Raw genomic sequence first — 20,812 nt, 5'->3', positions numbered from 1 at the left:
TTGGGAAGTATCAGGATTCCCACCCCACCAACCATGCAGCTTTCAAGATGCAAAATATGTTATTTAATGTCCACATTCCTTGGTTTTGAGAGAAGGAAGGGGAATGGGAAGGAGTGGTGTTAGATTGTTTTTCTATCTCTGCTTGTCAGGAATGACCACTTTAGTTCAGATTATTGTCTGAGAGGTTGTGATTCCATTTGCCTGTTCTTGAAACTGCCCAAGCTGTGTGACAGTGGGAACTGGGCACCAAGCATCTCTCAGCAGTGTATGTGCACTTCAGCAACAGCTTCCTTTGCTTATGTATGGAATTTATGAATAGCCTTTAAAGTTCCCAAGTTCCAAAAAACTAAATTTGTTTTTATATGTTTGGTTTTCTTTAATATTTAGGAACAGAGGATGATTTTGGAGGACTTGTTTCAGCTAATCTGATTCTGCTACGGAACAGGCTTTTAGATATCCTTCTGAAGCTTCTGTATACATCTAAAGAAAAGACAACTGTTAATTTGCAGTAAGTACAAAAAACCCCATGAGGAAGAGAAAGGTTATGAGAGAATTATGCAGCCCCATTTGATTCATTGAATTACCTTTAGGTGTGCGGGTAGAAATGATTCATGGTGCTGTTTTCTCATAACTTCATGTGTGAGAAAATAAAATCTATCAAAGAGAGAACACTTGTTTTTAGAGAGGTGGGATATTCAATTTCTCATTTGTTTGAGATCAAATGGCTTCAGTAGGGGTTATTGTTAGGATCACTGACCCTGGAGTGCCCCTTAGGAACTTGAAATTGCATGTGAGGGAAGATGATACTATAGTTTAATGAGGCCATAGAGTCATATGGCAAGTTGGAGAGGAGGCATTGAATCACTGTCAAGTTAAATCTTGACAAAATACAGCTTTCAAGCCCAGTAGGCTGTCTGGAGGCATTTTGTGAACATATGGCATCTGTCAATTATGTAGTGAGTGACTGAGTGTTGATGGACACACAACCCAAACCTGTTTAAGCTTTTCAGGAATACTGCTTAAAAAGAAAGGAGGAAAACTCCATGTTTTTTCAAATATTCCCAAGCAACTCTTCCCATAATAAAACCACCATTTTTTAAATACCAGTCAAAACTTCATGTGTGACTCAACAGAAAGTTTCCCGTTCAGAATTCCATATTCATTATCACTAGTAACAGTTGGAGAAATCTCCTGCAATAGAATAATCCCAAGAACCATAATTAGTCTTTCCTTTCCTCTGAACAAATACACCTTACCTGTTCCATCTAACAAGATTCAATGAGTGACTTTCTGTTTGTAGCAAACTTACCTAAGAATTCAGTTAATTCTTTGGTAGACCTGAATTTGCTCTTCAAGTTTACCCTGCACTGGAGGATATTGGTATTTACTGTCTGGTAGCAAACTAAATGCTGTAAGGTGTGACTTTATTTTCCTCTCTTTACTTAGGGCTTGTGAAGAACTGGTCAAGACTCTGGGTTTTGACTGGATTATGATGTTTATGGAAGAACATCTGCATTCCACCACAGTCACAGCAGCCATGCGAATTCTTGTGGTCCTGTTGAGCAATCAGTCCATCCTGATCAAGTTCAAGGAAGGTCTCAGTGGTGGGGGCTGGCTTGATCAGACGGATTCTGTCTTGACCAATAAGATTGGTACTGTGCTAGGTACGTGTCTCAGCACCTCAGGACTCAAGGGTTACTGGGAACACCTGTGCTCATGTCTGAGGGGAGGTTATTGTATGGATGCTGTCTGGGATGTGCATCCTCTCTGTTACTGTTGTCTGTGCTGCTGTCAGATGATGCTTCTCATTTTTCTTGCAACTGAGTTAAGATTTCCTAGGCAAAAGGGAGTGGTTTTACAGAACTGCCCTCCAGTTGACATTACAGAGATGACATTGGAGTTCAGTTTTAGCTCATCATCTGCACAAACCCTGTGTAGCCAGTTGGGGGTTTTTTCTGTTGCCATCGTAGTAAGGTTAAATATGGCCCATGGGCAGGCACACCTGAGCTGTAGATGCAAAGGTAGTACAGTGCAGCACCTTAGTTACACTGCTAATAACGGTTCAGTAAAATTTGCTTGCTTGTTTACTTCTGTTAGTTAGAGCCTCATGCAGTGTTACATCTGAGCTGCCTTGTCTGGTGAGTTCTGTGCCAATTAGATTTACCAGTCTGGATTTTTTCTGTCTAGGGAATTACTGTGTTCATGACATCGTCTTGATGTTTCTTCCCCTCTCCCTCTCCTGCCTTCTTCCATGTGCTCTCTTTCTTATTAAAGACTTTTTTTGCAAGTTCTTAAAGCCTCATTTATCCGAGTTATCAGACCTCTCAGTTACCCCGTGGGACCTGGAATTCAGTGTATAACACTTTAAAGTCTACAGGACCCATTTTGGACGTCTCTGAGCTGTCTGAAGTGCATCTCCAAGTGTCTGAAGTAATGAATGTCAGCTCTTTGTAAACAGGTGTAGCAGCAATTTTGCGTAGACCTGGGGCTTTTTTCAGTCAAAACGAGATGGTGCTTTTTAGATGAATGTCCATTCAGGCCCTGCTGCAAACACAGTGATTGGCATTAAATGGGAGTCTTTCACAGGCTTGAGTGGCCTTTAGACCAGGGCACTGATATCATAATACTTTCAGCTTAATGCTGTTCCTACAATAACTGTACTAGGAGCCACCTCTCTTTATTGCAGCAGTTTATGATCTGTTTCTGCACCAAAGGCTTTTCTGACTTGGTTTATTATAAAGAAATAATTCTGAAGTGTTGTTGAAGTAATCTTATTTCAGGAAGAGGGCTCTTCCTGAAATGAAAATAGAGAAATAATGAAAAATATTTTTCTGCTTTGTCTATTTGATGGGTTTCAAAGTATGCCATCTTGTTAATTTTCCATCAATAAAACTCTATTAAGTCTGTCTGTTTACAGTTTCCCATAATATATCCCTCGGGATATTCAACTAGGAGCATTAGGATGGTTCTTTGCATTGATAATGATTTAGAAAGATTAACAGTGTTTCTGAAGCCACGTAACACTTGCAAATATTTATTTTTGACAGAAAAAGCATCTGTTCTTTTGCTCATTTTTATTAATGTTTTGTATTTTGATTAAGAAACAGTTCTTGCACATCCATTTCCCTTCCAGGGTTATGCCTTAAAAACTTGAAAACCATTGTTATTTTAGGGAACAGACTGTTGTTTTTTTCAGTATCTACTTTAAGTGTCCAATAACATAAACATTTTCTTCAGTCATAAAATCTTTCTAAATAAGATTTTGATTTACAATCACATTTGAAGAGCATTTGTGGAGTTTTCCTGTTTTTCTTATTATAGTATCACTTTAATTGAATCCAAGCTAGACTGTGTCCAAACAGATATTTTTAAACTTGTGTCTCATCAACTGATAGTGACAGATTATCTAATTTTCATGCCCTGTGCTTTGTAATAAATCATAACAGACTTGCTCCAGAATTTCCTTGGAACCAAGTATGAGCCATTTTTGTTGAAGGTTACTGATGGAATTCCCACAACTTTGTAGCACAGATTTCATTGCTCTGGTTCCTAGGTGTTTAAAAAGTCAGTTCCTGGTGGAAAGTGTATCTGTGTTTGAGTTTCAGAAAAACCAAGCTGACCTCTCTCTGGCAGTGTCAGAAGAATGGCTCACTGTTTTGATGCCGAGACTGAACTGTCTTCTGTCTTCTTCCTAACTTGAAAATAAGTGCTTCTGCCATCCTGGTGTATTCTTTTTTCATTAAAGAGGAAATTCAAATACCTAGGAAGAAGCAGGGTCTGACAGCACTTAAATTAAATAAAATTAGAAAAACTTTAATACCAGCTGATTAATCCTTAACAAAAACATCTGAAAAAGTTGCCCCAGAGACGTCTTTGGAGACAAATTACCTGCCCATAGACTTAAATGGGCCATGGAATTGCTGCTTGGAAGTATAAATCTGTAATTGGGATTAAGGTGATACTTTCCTCTCAGCCAGCAAAATATCTTTATTCAGAAGCTTGAGTGTTTTAAAAGTCAGAAATTGTGGTCACAGCCAGCAAATGGATCTGTGTGTGTAGGCAGTAGCATTAGGCAGCCTGTATGGAGCAATGTCATCTGTGTGGTGCTGGAAGGCAATCATTTCCTTTTTTTTTTCCCTTCAGTGTTTAAAAAAATTAGATATCTGAAGCAGAATGGTGTTGTATGTGTGTGACATTCTGTATGCACACATTCATTTTTTACAGCATCAGTCTGAGGAGGCCTCTCCAGCTCACTGAGAGTGATCCTTACAGGCAATTCCCTGTTATTAACATTGTTGCCTTGTGTGTTGTTTTCCCTGGTAGGGTTCAATGTGGGCAGGAGCGCTGGCGGCAGATCCACAGTGCGGGAGATCAACCGGGACGCGTGTCACTTCCCAGGCTTTCCCGTCCTGCAGTCCCTTCTCCCAAAGCACACCAATGTACCTGCACTCTACTTCCTTCTCATGGCCCTCTTCCTGCAGCAGCCAGTCACTGAACTGCCTGAAAACCTGCAGGTCAGTGCACCTGTCAGCAGCAGCCAAAGTAATCAGGGTTGCCAGGTAGGGATTATCTAGTAAGATGTAAATGTAATTCTGTCTGTCGTGAAAGAAAATAATGGATTAACCAGGCCTCTTGCTTGTTCTGTGCAGCTGATTCACGTCATGGGGTGGTGTTCAGTGCTGAGCTGTCTGGGGTGGGAGGATAAGGTACCCCGGGGCTATGTGGAAGCCAGTCTGTTCTGGCTTAGCTGTCATTGGGGTCATTCTGGTCCATTTTGGGGTCAAGTGAGAAGCAGATCCCTAATTCAAGCTGATGTGGAGTGGACATTGAAGGGGACATAATTTTTTGCTTGCTGTCTTTGGCTGTGGGGAGAGTTTTATGGTTTTTGTTTTGTTTTAAGGAGTAGAGAGTTGCTGTGTTAAAGAGTGTTCACAATTTTCCAGACAAAAAAAGATAGCTTTTATTTCAGAAAGTCTCCGGTTTTGTAGGGAGACAACTCAGTTGTTGCAGGAAAATGTTGGTTGCTCTTGTTCTGAGCATGTTGATTTTGGGCTTGTTTGAATTCTATCTAAATTGTAGATATTATATAGTCTACAACAGAGTCCTAGGAAGGCTTAGGGTAGTGCTTTAGGAAGAAAAGCCACACTCGAGATAAGATGAGGTTCCTGTTTAGAATGGATGCAATCCTAACAATTTATTTATCAGTGAGAACAGGAAAGTAAAGATTTCAAAGCAGGTGGTATTCTGCCTGGCTGTTTGCTCAAGAGCAATAGTGACAGCACATTCAGCACTGTGCTACTGTGAAGCAGAGGCAGGAAACTCACTCATCTGCTCACAGCATTGAAGTTTGACACTGTTAAATCAAAACTAAATTCAACTACTTAGTAGCACTCCTAATGCTGGAGGAGGGAACTCTGTCCTTTTTTTTTATTTTATAATTGATTTAAATATTTAGACTTTCTGGAAAATACAACTTGATTTGTTCGTGTTATTTGTATATTTTTTTGTTTCTGAGAGATACCATGTGGTTTTTACTGCTAGATGTGGGTGAAGTAAACTGAGGGGATTGTGCAGCATGTGTGCTGACAAGTCTCTTATTTCAAACATTTAAATATCTTGAGAAGGTGAAAGTTGCAGTTTCATTAGCCTGTCATTGAAAGAAATTTTCTTCAGTGACATGTGACCTTCATATGAAACTTATGGTGATAAAATTTGGAGGATGCAAAACAATTTTTTAGATACTACCAAATGAGTGTATTGTATGTGTAAAACAAAAGCAGTATCCAATTGCACAGGAGAAAGGGATTATTTCATGTCTTCTTTCTTCTCTTTCACATTTTACAGTTTGATTTAGACTCTATTTGGACATTCATATTTGGAGTTCCTGCCTCCTGTGGCACTGTTACCTCTTCAATACACAGCGTTTGCACAGAAGCTGCCTTCTTGCTATTGGGAATGCTGAGGAGCATGCTGAATTCTGTAAGCATAAAAGAATTTTGCTTGTATTTGAATATTATGAGCTGTTTGAGTTTGCCATGTGGTCAAAAGCCAAATTAGAGAAGTTGAAGATTTGTAAAGTGTCATGACAAAATCAACTGTGGATTTGGCACATAATACTTGGGTGAAAACTGTCATTTTAGTGGGTTATTCTATGATATTTTTTCTAGTGTCTGTAGAAATATTAGTGGTCACAAAAAGGCTGGGCTTTGTGTTTAGCTGCAATTAAAACAAAACAAGAAAGCAGAAGGATAAAACGTCCTTGGCAGAGATAACTGAATTTCTTTGCTGATTAACATTGTGGGGGAATTTTAGAGAGACTATATCCCATCTGCTCAGAGCTATATGAGTTGCAGATTTTGTGCATGAACCTTCCACATGCAGGGAAGTCTCAGACTATGAATAGCCACATGCTGGAGGAAATTAATTTACTGCCAGAAAAATGTGTCATCATCTCATCTTTGAATCTAATGTCAAGAGTAGGGGAAGTTGGTCTCTCAGTGGGAAAATTTTTTATTTCCTTGAAGCTAGAGTGTGTTATCTGCTGAAAATTATCCCCCAGAATGTTTGAAAAGCAGCACCTGTTTGGCTGTTGCCTGTTTGATCATCATGTGTTTTCAATGTGCTCTATTGCTTGCATGTTTCTCCCATGGTAACATATTCAGAACCATCTTCTGAACACATGTACTGCTTATGCCCTTCATGACCTGCTGCAGGGCACATTCCTGTTGCCACGTGGTCTGTCTCTTGCTGGTCACCTATGATGGTGTTTGATCATGTGTTTATCATTGGCTGACATGCTCAGACACTTGTTCTGCCACACTGAGTCGGGGTTATCGTGTGTTGGTGATGTGCTCAAACACATTTTCTGTCACTTTTTGGATCAGATATTAGGTCACCTGTTCAGACACCATGTTTTCAGTCAGGTGTTCTGACAAGTCCTCCAACACACACTGGGCATGTTCTGGATTTGCTTTTCAGAGTTAATCATGTGCTTGGTCCCCTATTCAATCACTTCTGCTCTGCCTGAACAAGTGCTTGTCCCCGTGGTTGATCACATTTGGCCCCATCTTTGATCACATCACTGTCACGTATGTCATTGCATCTTTGGCAATGTATTTGATTGCATATTGACCCTGCAGCATTTCTTCCTTTCTGAAATAAACATGCTTCAATTAGTGCTATCTGTGCTAATGTGCTGTTTGTTTTTCAACCCAGCCTTGGCAGTCAGAGGAGGAAGGCTCTTGGCTTCGAGAGTATCCAGTCACCCTGATGCAGTTCTTTCGGTATTTGTATCACAATGTGCCAGACCTCATTTCCTTGTGGATGAGCCCAGAGTTCCTGTGTGCACTGGCAGCAACAGTGTTCCCTTTCAACATACGACCTTACTCAGAGATGGTAGGAAATCCAACTTAGCTGTTTTATTTTACCCTGGATGTTACTTTTGAGGATTTATCAATTGACAGTCAAAACTCACCCTGCAAAGAGGTCATTGTCAAGGCTGGGCTGGACATTTTGTACTTGGGCTTTGGAACTGAGAGAAGTGGGTGTTCAACAGCAGGACAGTTCAGTGACATCTGAAACAGCATTTTAGGGGGAACATACACAATTTATTTGTTTCTAGTGGGAGATTATTTTCAGTTGCATGAACAATGTTATCTCAGATTTACAAGAGCAAAAAGACTGAGTCAGCCTGTGCATTCACCCTCTGCTCTGGAGGATGTGATAAAATCTAAAACTTCTCTTTCCTTCCACTTCTCATTTCTGCTTTTGTGGTTAACCATAAAACAGTGCTCTTGCATTTCCTGGAACTACTGAGTTCAAGCAAGGAGAGGGTGTGAATTCAACATTGCTGCCTGAAGTATTGTTTGAGCTTAGTGTAATTTACAAATGATACCATTTCTAGAACATGAATGGAAAGAACAGATACTGGTAGCCAACATCCAAAAGTAATTTTATTAAGAACATGCGAGGATAGTTGGGCTACACATTGCCCAATGCTAGAACTATGGAGGATATGATAAAACACTACAGGAAATACTTACTGGTGGCATGCCATCATTTTGTCAAGAAAAGTGGGAGATCAGGTTTTAACAGTGCATGTAGATGAATCTCTCAAAACAATGGGGGTCTTTTAGCCTTTATGAAGTGGATTCTAGGAGTTTGGTCTCCCTCTCAAAAAAGTGCCACTTCTAAACTGGTAATGCTGATTTGGCATTCACCTGTAGAGTTTTTAGAGGTGCCTTGTGTCTCTGAGCAGGTTTTATCATAACTTCTAGATCCCTTGAAACTTTGTGTAGCTGCCTGACAACTTGAGCTCTTCACAATTTGAGGGCTCTTGTGACTCCAAATTGGTTTAGTCCAGCACTTCTGTCTGCCCAAATGTGTAACACTAATCAATCCCTTGTGAAATATTGCTGAATAAGCGCCAGCAAAACATTATAATCCAAATTCAGCTTTGAGAGGACATTCTCAACTGATCTTTCAGCTTTTCTGAGACTGCTGTTAAAACTAGAAAGAGCACACATGTGGAGTTCTCTTAATTTTTTGAGAAAACTCTTCTGCTAAAGCATACCAAATGTCAAAAATGTTTGGTTACTTCACATGTAAGCTGTCAATGTGATAAGCTTGTTGAGGGGAATCATATTGTCTCTTCTTTCATTTGGAGGAGGGAGTTGCCATCAAAAGAGTCAGTCTTTTGGATTTGACAGCTTTCATTACTGTTTGTGCTTTTGTTACAGTCCTCTTTAAGAGCTAGCCTCTCCAAGGTTTCTGTTCATCAGAAATGGGAAAGCTGTGGAGACCCTTTTTTTTTTCTCTTTTTTTAGAGATTTTTGGGAAACCGGCTTACCCATAACTGCACTCTGATGAAGGTACCGTATTACAAACAGAAAAGGCTCAGTTACTTTTTCGTTTTCTGTTATGTAAGCTTGATGGCCTTTTTTAGTTGGTTTTTGTCTTGTTTTTATTTTAACTGCTTTAGTTAATAATTTTTCAGAACTTTTCTTTTTTTTTTTTTTTTTTTTTGCAATGAGAAAGTTTATTTTTGCCAAGTATCTAGAAATTGCCCAAGTACTTCTGTTGGTCAGTGAATGTGATATGTGACTCACGCCACTCTTCACTGGTTATTGATTGCCTTGGGAATCTGAAACTGGATATTTCTCCAGTTGTGTATGAGGGAACCGATCCTGAACAGCATAATCTTGTAAAAATGCTTCTTAAGAAGCAGAATATGAAAAGAAATAGCCTTAGAAAGACAAGCAAAGAATAGAAAAGTGAAAAAATCCTGCCAATAATTTACTGATCTCTACAGTTTTAACATGCTGTTTTTCACAGGTCACTGATCTTGATGATGAAGCTGGGTCCCCAGCTGAAGAGTTCAAAGCCTTTGCAGCTGATTCTGGCATGAACAGGAGCCAGTCAGAATACTGCAATGTCGGCACCAAAACATACCTCACCAACCACCCTGCAAAGAAGTTTGTGTTTGACTTCATGCGTGTGATGATAATTGATAACTTATGTCTCACACCAGCCAGCAAACAGACTCCACTGGTAGATCTTCTGCTAGAGGTAGAGTTTCTTTTGGGTTTGTGTTTTGTTTTGGTTTTATTATTTGAACTTCTTGTGAAGTTGTTGCTGTCTTCAAGTTTTATTTCTGTGAAGTATGTTTCATTTGTTAAACACCTTTCCAACCAAACAGCTGTATGGACTTTGTTAATGATATAAAATCCCTGAAGAAATGTTAAGGTTTTTCTTTGATTTGTATTAGATAAAAAGAAATTGTGCCATACATGGTGCCAATTAGATAAAAAGATGTATAGTGCCATATGCTATAAAACCTTACAGAGTAACTGCATTATCTTCCTGTAAATTAACTTTTAAAGCTTGTGACACTTGAAGAAAGCATCATCCTGTTGATGCTGAGGCAGGGCGGTGCAAAGTTCAGTTACTGTTTGGCTGCCCACACTTTCTTCAGACAGTGTATTTTGAAATGTTCAGTTCGCATCAGTTCTCATTTTAACCTGACCTACCTATTTGTCGCCTCATCTTATGTGTTGCTGAGTCTCCCTGATGTTTTTTGAAAGCAGCAGAATTTTGGGCCATGCTTGTATATTTCCTAAAAAATTTCCTGGGGCAGTTGGGCACTTCTTTGCTGTCACAAAGCAAAAACTGAAATGTCAAGAGATGCATCAGACATAAGGAAGTGTATTTGAGACAATGTTCAATTGGTTGCAGTTGCTTTACAGCAGTTTGAACTTGTTATGCTTTGTCAGTGTGACTGACTCGAGCATAAAGAGAATTGGGTATGTAAACACAGCTAAAGAATGTTACATTATTTTCTAGCACTGTTCAAGTGGGTTGTTCAGTTAGGATTGATGGTGTTCATTGACCAACACAAGGTGACAAAGTAATTTCCTCCCTTTCATTGAGCCCATCTATCTATATGACTGTATCAAGGCTGATTTAGTAACATGCAGACCCCCACACAGAAGTGATGATTGACTACATGTTTCATCTGTCCTATTTACTCCTATTTTACTGAAGGAGGTGACTGTGTGAACTGAAATCACAGTTTAACCCTATGTTTTACTGTAGTTAGAGTTTTGTGCATCTTTTCAGAATGTGTTCTTTTCCAGTTCCTGTTATGGCAGAAGATAAACTTACTGGATTTAAATGGGAATCATGCCTACTCTGTAAGACTGCCTGCAGCCAATGTATCCTCAACATGCCTGTTAAATTTTACATAAAGCCAAAACTTCTTACTTGAGACAGAATGTTAAAATAAAAGCAGTTTACAGGAGCTGAGAAAAGAGAAAACCACCTAGAACACCCTCTCTCTCCCCCTTTTTTTTTTTTTTTGCTCAGAGATATTAATTATCTTAATACCTTTTTTCAGGCTTCCCCTGAAAGATCAACACGAACACAGCAGAAGGAGTTTCAGACATATGTTTTGGATGGAGTGATGGACCACTTACTGGCAGCTGATGTTTTATTGGGTAATGTAACAAACTTTAACTATCATTCTATTGATAGGAACACAAGGGTTTGATTCTGTGACTTTTTTTTGGTGTTCTGTTACGTTGCATCTTTACTGTCTTTTTTTTTCCCCCTGATTGTCTTTACTTTTTCCTCTGCCCTTTTCTTTCCTTTGATGTGTAAATGGTGTTGCTGTGCTTGCACCTTCCCTCACTACCTTGATTGTGCCAAAGCTGTAAAATAGGTTATTCAAAAAAACTACCTGGCATAAGTCGTTTGGATATGCAAGTCAGACAAACTGCAGTCACATCAAAAAGAACTGAAACTGGATCTTACATCATCTGTCATGTCCTTATTACCTTGGTAGAGGATCTGGAGCTTTTGTCAATTTATCACAGATTTCTTCCTGCTGTAGTTCTATTATGAAGGCACCACTCTAGAATAAAAAAATGCATGAGCACTCCTCTGATGAAAGGACAGGAGGAGAGTTAGAAGCTTGTTACTTGTATGTCAGTTGGGTAGGCTGTTCCTCCAGTGCATGCATTTAGATGATCAGGAAGGGGCCTGTAGTAATATCGCTGCTCAGGGGCCCAGTTGAATTTCGTGGTGGCCTCCTGGACTTCCCAGGAGCTCCAGGTCTGCTCCGTCTCCATCCTAGATGTCATGGTATGTGTTTCTATTCAAAAGTGCTTGTGAGGCTCCCCATTTCTTGCCACAGCAGTGATTTGTCTTCCTCTGGGTGCCGTGCATTAATAAAATAAATGCAGAACAATGTTTGCTTACTAAATTAACATTAATTAAAAGAAATCCAGAATCATGTTAAATCCAGAACCATGTTTGCTTACTATCAAAGCTCGTTTTAGGGAAGTCATGAGGTTTTAACTTTATCTGTGAATGAATCTCTATCTCATTTACACAAGTCTGGAAGGGATAATGTGAATGTATTTATGCAGTTGGGGTTTTTGATAAATGAAGAAAACTTTGGGGGTTTTTGTTGCCTAGGTGAAGATGCATCTCTGCCTATAACAAGTGGAGGAAGCTACCAAGTGCTGGTGAACAATGTGTTTTATTTTACACAGCGTGTGGTAGATAAGCTTTGGCAGGGCATGTTCAACAAAGAATCCAAACTTCTTGTGGACTTCATAATCCAGCTCATTGCACAGGTAACAGTGTTGTTCTATTAACCTGCCTGGAAAACCACTTTTGAAGGTCAGGTGGAAATATGTGGAGTGATATCACTAAGCAACCTGCTGGTGACACATGTCAGCTCAGCATTGAAATACACTTATCTTCCCCAGGCTTCCTCTCTCTACTGAGCTTTCTTAGCTCATCTTGTCAGTGTGGAGTGCTTTAATATGGGCACTTGAGTAAAAAACTGCTCTCAGATGACATTGTTTTTTAGAAATCCCCCAAAATAAACAGTCAACTATACCCTGCAAGAATTTTGGGATGCTTCCTAAATTTACCTTGATGTTTTTGAGAAGCTTCCCCCTACACTTTTATTGGAGATTGTTAGAAGATTTTTACTTGTTAAAAAATCAGCGGCATCTTTTTAGATGTTACAATTATAAATGTATTATCATTAATGTCATTTTCATCGTTGAAATTCATGAAATTGACACTTTAGTGAAATACCAATTTTGAAAAATGAGCATGGGTCAATTCAAGGGAAGATTGTGTGACAGTGAAATGATTTTCTGCTACTGTCTGATCATGACTTTTTTACTTCCCATCAGTCAAAAAGAAGATCTCAGGGACTATCGCTGGATGCCATTTATCACTGCCTGAACAGAACCATCTTGTATCAGTTCTCAAGAGCTCACAAAACTGTTCCTCAGCAAGTGGCTCTCCTTGATTCCCTAAGGGTCCTTACTGTGAACAGAAACTTAATTTTGGGACCTGGAAATCATGATCAAGAGTTCATCAGCTGTCTCGCTCACTGCTTGATTAATCTGCATGTGGGAAGGTAAATATCTCAGACAGGAGTTCATTCCAGGAGCAGGGCTGTGAAGTCCTAAAATGTCCTATTTTTTTCTCAGTAATGGCACTCACCTTGAGTGTAAGTCAACAAATTCTGGATGACTGGTTGTGGCTTTCCAGCCAGTGAATTGTAAACTACTTGAAGAGGTTAATTTTGAAACAAAATTAGATTTGAGGATCCTGGGTATAGAGACCATTTTTATATCCTTTTACAGATATATTCTAAAATACTGACAAGTGTTTATCTAGCCATTTTGTTGTTATCCTTTTGTAATTTCAAATGTTTTAAAGGTAGAAAGAAACATTGGTGCTAAGTAGTAATAAAGGATCTTGTCTACTGTTTATTGATACAAATTCTGTATCCTAGTACTTGTGGTGTATATCACTAAGTCCAGTCATGGATTAACTCAAGTGCCCATGACAAATGCTGTAGACACCTACTTTTCTGCTTTGCTTCGATGCCAACATGGCATTTTCATTTGTTCTTTCCAAAAGATGCACAACTTGTGTTTCATTCAAGGACAGTTGGCAAGCATTATCGAAGCCCTAATGTTGTCTGTTTCTGGCCTCTCCTCTTTTGTGTTTCTTCAAATACCACCATCTTCCTCTAGTGACACCAGTGTCCATGGCATGTCATTTTCTCATAAACCTTCAGTTCAGCTTGTGACCACACATTGTGGGAACTTAAGTGGACAGAAGTGAAGACACTTTGCTGTAGTAGCATGTATTAGTCTTTGTGGTGCTGTTACAGGGAATCAAATGCTTTAGCTTGGTGTGTTGGGGTTTTTTCCTGGTGGTTGTTAATTCATTGTGTGTTTGTAGCAACGTTGATGGGTTTGGATTGGAAGCAGAAGCCAGGATGACAACTTGGCACATTATGATCCCTTCTGATATAGAACCAGATGGAGTCTACAATCAAGATGTCAGTGAAGGTAATCTGAGAATGACAAAGCCACAGATGTCTCATAATGCCACTTCTGTATTGTCATCACTAATATTTTTACCTCAGTTACTCGGGGCGGGAGGGTTGTGGTGCATGTTTGTTACCCACTTATTCTCTGGAGGGGTGTGTGGGTTGTGTGTGTATATAAAAAATACGTTAAAAATTAATAAAAAGACACTTGGAAATACGAAGATAGACATATCCAGGATAAGTTAGTGTTATGTTAGACTAGTAAGAGCTCTTTATTGTTTTCTAGACATGAAACAGAATTAGAAATACTGCTTCATATGCACTGTGTTAAATGCAATAGAAACAAGTCATTTTAAAGTAAGAGATAGTTGGTATAAACTATAAACTTATTTAGTGGCATTCTCAGGACCTTCCACTTTAAAGGAAATTTATGAGCTCGTTGTGGAAGAAAGTATTCATTGAATTTTTTTTTTTCTTACATGTGTGTATTTGATATTTATACATATGTGTACTTAGGCACACAGTCATATGTAAAAATACGAAAGCATAAATGCATGTATGGAATTCTGTACATGTATTTACAGACACAGACTTCTGTAAGGTTTTTTCAATCTCACTTTGTTAATAGATGGATGTGGGAGATGAATCACAGCTAATCAGAGCCAGTGTTTCAAATTCACAGGGGAAAAATGGCCAGAATTAATTGGATACTTTCTGGTTGCATCTAATGGCAAGAAAAGACCGTTTGGTTAAAGGCATTTCACACATTATGTAGGAGGGGAAGAAACTTGAGTTTAATTGCAGAAATTACTCATTTCATTATAGGAAAAATACCTGTTCTGTAAGCACTGTAGAGAGCTTGCTGTTTGTGATCTTGTACATACACAGGTCGCCAGCTTCTTTTAAAAGCCATAAACAGAGTGTGGACAGAGCTGATCCATAGTAAAAAACAAGTTTTAGAAGAAGTTTTCAAAGTGACTCTGCCTGTGAATGATCGTGGCCAAGTGGACATAACCGTTGCAAGACCTTTTATTGAGGAAGCAAGTTTAAAGTGTTGGCAAAATCATTTGGGTAAGTATAAATGAGAATTCATCTGTCCTGAATGGCAGATTTCCTAGGAGTGAACCTGGCAGGGAGAGGGACCCCTCTTGAGCACGTCTGGATGCAGCCTGCAAACTCTTGTGATAAGATTGGAAATGGGCAAGTGAGTGGTCCTTCTCAAGCAGCCAGTGATGCAATGGCTACTTCTTGGCTGGGAAATTTTGTCAGCATAGGAAGCAGTTTTTCAGGAAAGGGATCTGGGAATCCTGGTGGACAACCAGTTAAGCACAAGTTAGCTCTGTGCCCATGTGATAAAGAAGGTCAACTGATGCTTGACTGAATCAGCAAGAGTTCCCACAGCGGAAAATAAAATTCCATAGATACGACTCCTTTGCTGATTACACAGCTCTGAGGCAATTGAGGTTATCTTGGATGTACAGAAGGCATTTTTGGAAATCTGGAATACTTGTTTTTGCATTTTGTATTTCTGGATGTGCTTTATTCCTGTGTGATGTTTGCTCAGTTTTCCAGTGACTTCCTGCTAGTATATTTGCAAAAGTCTTTTGAGTAGAGTTACACCTTTTTGAAGCAACAGAAAAGGTTATTCTGTTTAAAAAAAACCAACTATAATTGGAGAGGAGGAATAAAGTACCTAAAAAGTGCTCCCAACACTTTATTTTTCAGCTCACGAGAAGAAATGCATCAGTAGAGGAGAGGCTTTGGTTCCAACCACCCAGTCCAAACTTTCCCGAGTGAGCAGTGGATTTGGCCTCTCTAAACTGACTGGTTCCCGGAGAAACCGCAAGGAGAGTGGGCTAAATAAACACAACCTCTCTACACAGGTAATTTGTGTCACTTAATAGCATGCAGTTCTGCAACCCAGCAGTGTGTGGTCAGGGTTTGTGGTAAATATCCCAATTTAGGGAATCTTGCAGAGTGTGAAGTGGTATCTGGTGCTTGGTTTTCTTTCCCTTTTTTGACTATCCAGACTGGGCATCTTGCTTCTGTGTGTCTCAATTTAGTAGATCATCTGCATATCTGTAACATTAAGCCAGGAGTTAAACTCTTCATTGTTGGTGAGACTACTCAGCTGCTTCTGGTTACCTGTGTGCCTTATGGCTTTATGAGCCTGGGTCTTCAATCCAGTTTGCAATACTGCACTGAAACAGAAGCTGAGAGACAGATGTTTGTCCTTTTTTCCTTCCTGACCTCAAGATTACATGGTTTAGGAATAATCCCTATGTGACTGTGCATGTACTGTGACTAAACAAATGCTGCTTTGCCCAGTTCTTATTGTAGTACAAAGAAGAGTTCAGCAAAGCAACATGTGATGGTAGAACTAGACATTCACTTTACAAACCTGCTTGCTTTAAAAAAAAATTAAAAAGAAGTTTAGAGCAGAGTAGCCCAGCAATGCTGCTCTCAGTAGAACAGTACCTAGTGGGGTATTGCAAGGAGTTAGTATAAAGTCTTGGGTCATTGAAAACAAAGGAAAGAGTAGCTTGAAAGTTTTAAAGGATTACATTCTTACTGTATGTAGCACTTGACATACTTGGGACACGTTGGTGGAAGGAGTATTCATGTCATAAGGAAATGCTTAACTCCTGTTGATTAATCACAAGTTTGTGTCCTGTGGAAAAAAATAGTTCTCTTTCTGGTCTGAAAGCTAGTCAGTAGCTTTGATAAAATAAAGAATTTTCAGTGCTCTCAGTTCTTGTCCTGGTGAGCAGGCATACACTGAAAGTGAAGGGAAGAAGCGCACAAAGAGCCAATGGGAACTGTTGCTGGCTGTGTCAGTAGAGGGAGCAGTAAGTGAGAACAGGTGTGTTGTGGGACAGAGTGAGGAGGGATGGGTGTCTTGTAGATTTCCAGCAAACAAGGGAGCATCCACAAAATATAGGGAAACATGGAAAAGAAGAAATATTTGTCAGTGCCAACCTTTGGCTGTTCATGAATGTTCTGAGACATTAGTTGTGTGCTTCGAATATTTCCCAAATGTTGGACAGGTTTTTGTTTTTTTAAATATTCCTGTACATGAATTTATCACCTTAAGAAAAAAAAACAACAAACCACTAAGCAACAAAAAACTTAAATACTGCTGTGTACAAAAGTTTGAAATTCATTATCTCAGTAATTCTTTTGAAGAAACTATTCTTCATTATCAAGCTTACCAAGGTGATGTATTCATAGGCTTTTCATTCAAGCAAAATATTTTCTATGAAATTTCATTCTATCTCTTGTCTTAATCTTTTGTATTAGGAAATTTCCCAGTGGATGTTTACTCACATTGCAGTGGTTCGGGACCTGGTTGATATGCAGTATAAAGAATACCAGGAGGTATGGTGTCTGAGAGGGTGAATTACCTTACACTTATAGTTTGGTCTGTTAGGTTTTACCAGTGCCATTTCTCAGCATGGGGCTTGTAAAATCCTAGCTTGTCATAGGTGGAACACTGGAATGTTTAGATACAGTTGTTGTTTTCAAGGGGTTTTTAAGCTCAATCAAATAAACAAATGAGGAAGCTCATTCTGATCTGTTTGTACATTGAAACTCTTTTAGCAATATTACATGTTAAATCTTAATTTTTCAAGAAGCTTGAATAGTCTTTCCTTAGAAGTGTGAAGAAGAAAAAAGCAGGGAAAAAAAAGAGGGAGATTGGAAATACGCTGTCTTTATAAAATGTTGTACAAAACTAAGAGAGAGGTTGTGCAGAAGCGTAAAATTTTCTGGTCTCATGCAGTGATAGTAAGTGGCTGCTCTGTGCCTTCCAGAATGAAATTGTTGCACCCTGTGGTTTCTTCCAAACATTCCCAAAGGCATTTGATTCAAAGTACTTGCTGAGCTGCATGCCATAAATCCTAAGAAATCAGCTTCTGAGAGAAAGGAGTCACTGAAAGCAATTCGTTAAAAAAAACCCAACCACTAAGCTCTGCTTCATTAAACTTCTCTCCACAATGCAAATATAGGCAGGAAGGCCTCCAAAACAATTTTTTAGTTTCTTGCCTAAAATCCTTTTTCAAATTCAGTGGTCTAGTTAACATTTCTGTCATATTTGCCATTTAGAAGTACATTCAGTTAACATTGCAAACCAAAAGCAGAGCTTTTACCTTCTTTTCTTTTGTGGTGAGTGAAACCACAAATACTAGAAAATGCTACTAGAATTACGACTCACATGTTTTCCTGTAGAGTAGTGGAAATGTCTCTGCTTGTATCAGAGACAGGTTTAAAAGAATCCCTCCTGATGCATTTCCCAATGCCTTTGTGTTCAGCGTCAGCAGAATGCATTAAAATACGTGACGGAGGAGTGGTCTCAGATCGAATACGAGCTGCTCCGAGAGAGAGGTTTGTGGGGCCCCCCCATCGGCTCCCACCTGGACAAGTGGATGTTGGAGATGACTGAGGGTCCCTGCAGGATGAGGAAAAAGATGGTGCGAAATGACATGTTCTATACTCAGTATCCCTACATGCCTGAAGCTGAGCAAGAAACAAACTTGCTGGTAAGTGTTCAAGTGTTTGTGATGGTTAATTTTATATCGTGTTGCAAAATCCATTTTTTTAATAATTTTTTCTTAAGAAACGTATTTTACTCTGTTGATATTACCTGGTATTCTGTCTTGTATGTCCTAAATGGTTGGTAAAGTCAAGTTGTTCCTCACTGTATTTAGGGAGGGGACTGAATCACTTTGTTCAAAACTAAGCAAACTTGAAGACCAGCAATTGCTACATAAGGTGAGCTATGTGGGGTGATCCTTCCAGCAAACAGCACAGGCATCTTCACAAGCCTCTAGAGGCTGAGAAGTACTGTAACTGTGGGAGATTTCAGTCTCAATTCTCATCTGATGCGAGATGATGTGGTAAACAGTGATCTGGAAAAGATACAAGGAAAAGACCAAACAGGCTGTGGTCCATGGTCTGTTAAATGTACTTTCATCCATCAGTGAATATGACAGTGGGCTGTGTAGCAGAAACGTGTGCAGGCTCTGAAAGCTTAGCAGTTAGTTCCTGTTGCTTTTGGGACACAATTTTTAAGAAATGGAGCAGTCTATCATGTCTTTTTAGGGATTCGTGTGTGCATGCAGGACTTTTCCCCCTCAAATTGAGCCTGAGTGTCAAAGTACTTAAGTCAGTCATAGCAGTCAGTCAGTTCTAAACCATCAGGTATATTTTGCCTGCTGTGGTCTGACACACAGTAGGGGTAGTGACAGTCTAATTCACGTGAAGTAGAGAACATGCCATCATGCATTCTTCTCAAAAGTGTCCTTTCTCTGATGCTTATGTAATTGATGCCCTGTTTTCAGTCTGACTTCTCTAGTAGACTGCCTGAGACATCTGATGATACCATTCCTCAAAAGGTAAAGAAACAAGTACACTGACTGAAAGAATGTAAAATAAATATAACTTTTTTCCTTCTGCATGTTAGGCAATCTTAACAAGGCTTCTACATTTGGCTTTCAACTTGCTCTTTCAGTAAATAATTCCAGGCCTAAAGGTTTTTTCAGTAATCACATTAGAAGATGTTACTTTGCTCTCCTTCACCTAATAAAACTTTCTGTAGCTCTTGCCTTCTTTGCTGCACACTAACAGGCTGTGTTGGGCTGTGCTACCACTGTTCTCACTGTGTGAAGTGTTGTGGCCTTGGGATCTGAACTAATGGTCGGTGGAACATGTTTAGTAATGGGCAACACGATGACTTGGAAATGTTCCTTTCTAAGAGGGGCTCTGGGGAGGAGTTTTTCTCCTTTTTGGCCATAATGGGCTGTAACAGGCCTACTTCTATTAAAACCCATAGTAATTTTGTTTTAGCTGGCTCTTCTGTCTTACTATTAATGAAATACACATGTTTATTTAAAATCATGGATCCTGCATTGAAAAGAACAGATTGGAAGTGGCTTCTCTGCAGTATTATTCTTTTCAGTATTATGCTGCTTCTCTGTTAATTAGATTTGTAGTCTTGCCCATCACTAAGTACAATGTGTAATGTGTGTTCACTCATTTTAAATTACCTTCAACAAGAAACTAATACATGTAAATGAAAGTAATTCTTTTATACACAATATCTAATATAAATTGTTGCTGTTGTCCTTTCTTCATCTTAGCAGTGCTATTTAGGATTTCTCTTTGTAGGCTCTAGAGTTTTGTTTCCACAGATGCTTTAAGCATTGTTTAGGTGGCATTTTTGTGGTGATAAGAAGTGAAGACTTAGTTGAACATCAGTGAGAAAATTAGATCACAGTGCCTTAAATTTTTTATTTTGGGAACAGCCAATTTGACATGAAGTAATATATTTCCATGTTGCTGATCTTAATTGCTTTGTCAACTTGTAATAAAGCTAGCTTGATTCTGATTTTTTTTATGAGTAGTTTAGTTTCCTGCTGTACTATCATACAGATAAACACCAAAAATAAGCAATTAATTTCATATTTTATGTGTTGCCAGTTATCACTGCAAAAGTGGGCAAGGGAAAATCTTCACTTAAATTTCAGTGGTAGTGTACAATTCCGAGTAATGTAAAGCACTGAACTGGATTTATAATAATATTATTTTGTAATTATCCAATCTAATTTTGAAATTCATGGGAACAAATGCTACAAGGCAAAAAAAATATTATTGTGATGTAGAACTGAACAAACTCTAAATACTTACTAGAGTTTGAAGGTGGCTTTAAACAGTCAGAGAAGGAAATTTCCAACTGCAGCATAAAATCAATGGGGTTTTATCCGTCCATGTTTCAGTATCTTCACCTGTATCTCCTGTGATCATTCTGACTCATTAACTGTCTCATTTAGTCCTTCTGGATGTTGCCTTCATAATCAAGTGAGGACAAAGAATTAGCCCATGGCGGGGAAAAAACACCACACACACCCCCCCAAAAATCCAAATCTAAATAACAAACCCTCAACAAAA

At 39.0% G+C, this 20,812-nt stretch overlaps 1 protein-coding gene across 6 annotated transcripts in view; it reads left to right on the top strand.

Moving 5' to 3' along the window:
- WDFY3 (WD repeat and FYVE domain containing 3) overlaps window positions 1-20,812 on the top strand; it is a 173,113-nt gene that overhangs the window by 127,390 nt on the left and 24,911 nt on the right. For 2 of the 6 annotated variants that reach the window (XM_071555657.1, XM_071555653.1), the window contains 16 exons: window positions 388-508; window positions 1,447-1,664; window positions 4,324-4,559; window positions 5,845-5,979; window positions 7,216-7,395; window positions 8,826-8,870; window positions 9,334-9,567; window positions 10,895-10,994; window positions 11,977-12,137; window positions 12,711-12,940; window positions 13,777-13,886; window positions 14,756-14,938; window positions 15,593-15,750; window positions 17,168-17,245; window positions 18,178-18,405; window positions 19,207-19,260. In XM_071555657.1, the coding sequence (XP_071411758.1) occupies window positions 388-508; window positions 1,447-1,664; window positions 4,324-4,559; window positions 5,845-5,979; window positions 7,216-7,395; window positions 8,826-8,870; window positions 9,334-9,567; window positions 10,895-10,994; window positions 11,977-12,137; window positions 12,711-12,940; window positions 13,777-13,886; window positions 14,756-14,938; window positions 15,593-15,750; window positions 17,168-17,245; window positions 18,178-18,405; window positions 19,207-19,260 (2,471 nt within the window). The remainder of the gene's footprint in view (window positions 1-387; window positions 509-1,446; window positions 1,665-4,323; window positions 4,560-5,844; window positions 5,980-7,215; window positions 7,396-8,825; window positions 8,871-9,333; window positions 9,568-10,894; window positions 10,995-11,976; window positions 12,138-12,710; window positions 12,941-13,776; window positions 13,887-14,755; window positions 14,939-15,592; window positions 15,751-17,167; window positions 17,246-18,177; window positions 18,406-19,206; window positions 19,261-20,812) is intronic. The other 4 variants (XM_071555655.1, XM_071555654.1, XM_071555656.1 and 1 more) reach the window with 4 other exon arrangements.

The sequence above is a fragment of the Pithys albifrons genome, chromosome 5, assembly GCF_047495875.1.
Source record: "Pithys albifrons albifrons isolate INPA30051 chromosome 5, PitAlb_v1, whole genome shotgun sequence".
NCBI lineage: Eukaryota > Metazoa > Chordata > Aves > Passeriformes > Thamnophilidae > Pithys > Pithys albifrons.
Note: the sequence above shows the minus strand (reverse complement) of the source record. Positions and strands in the feature narration are given on the sequence as shown.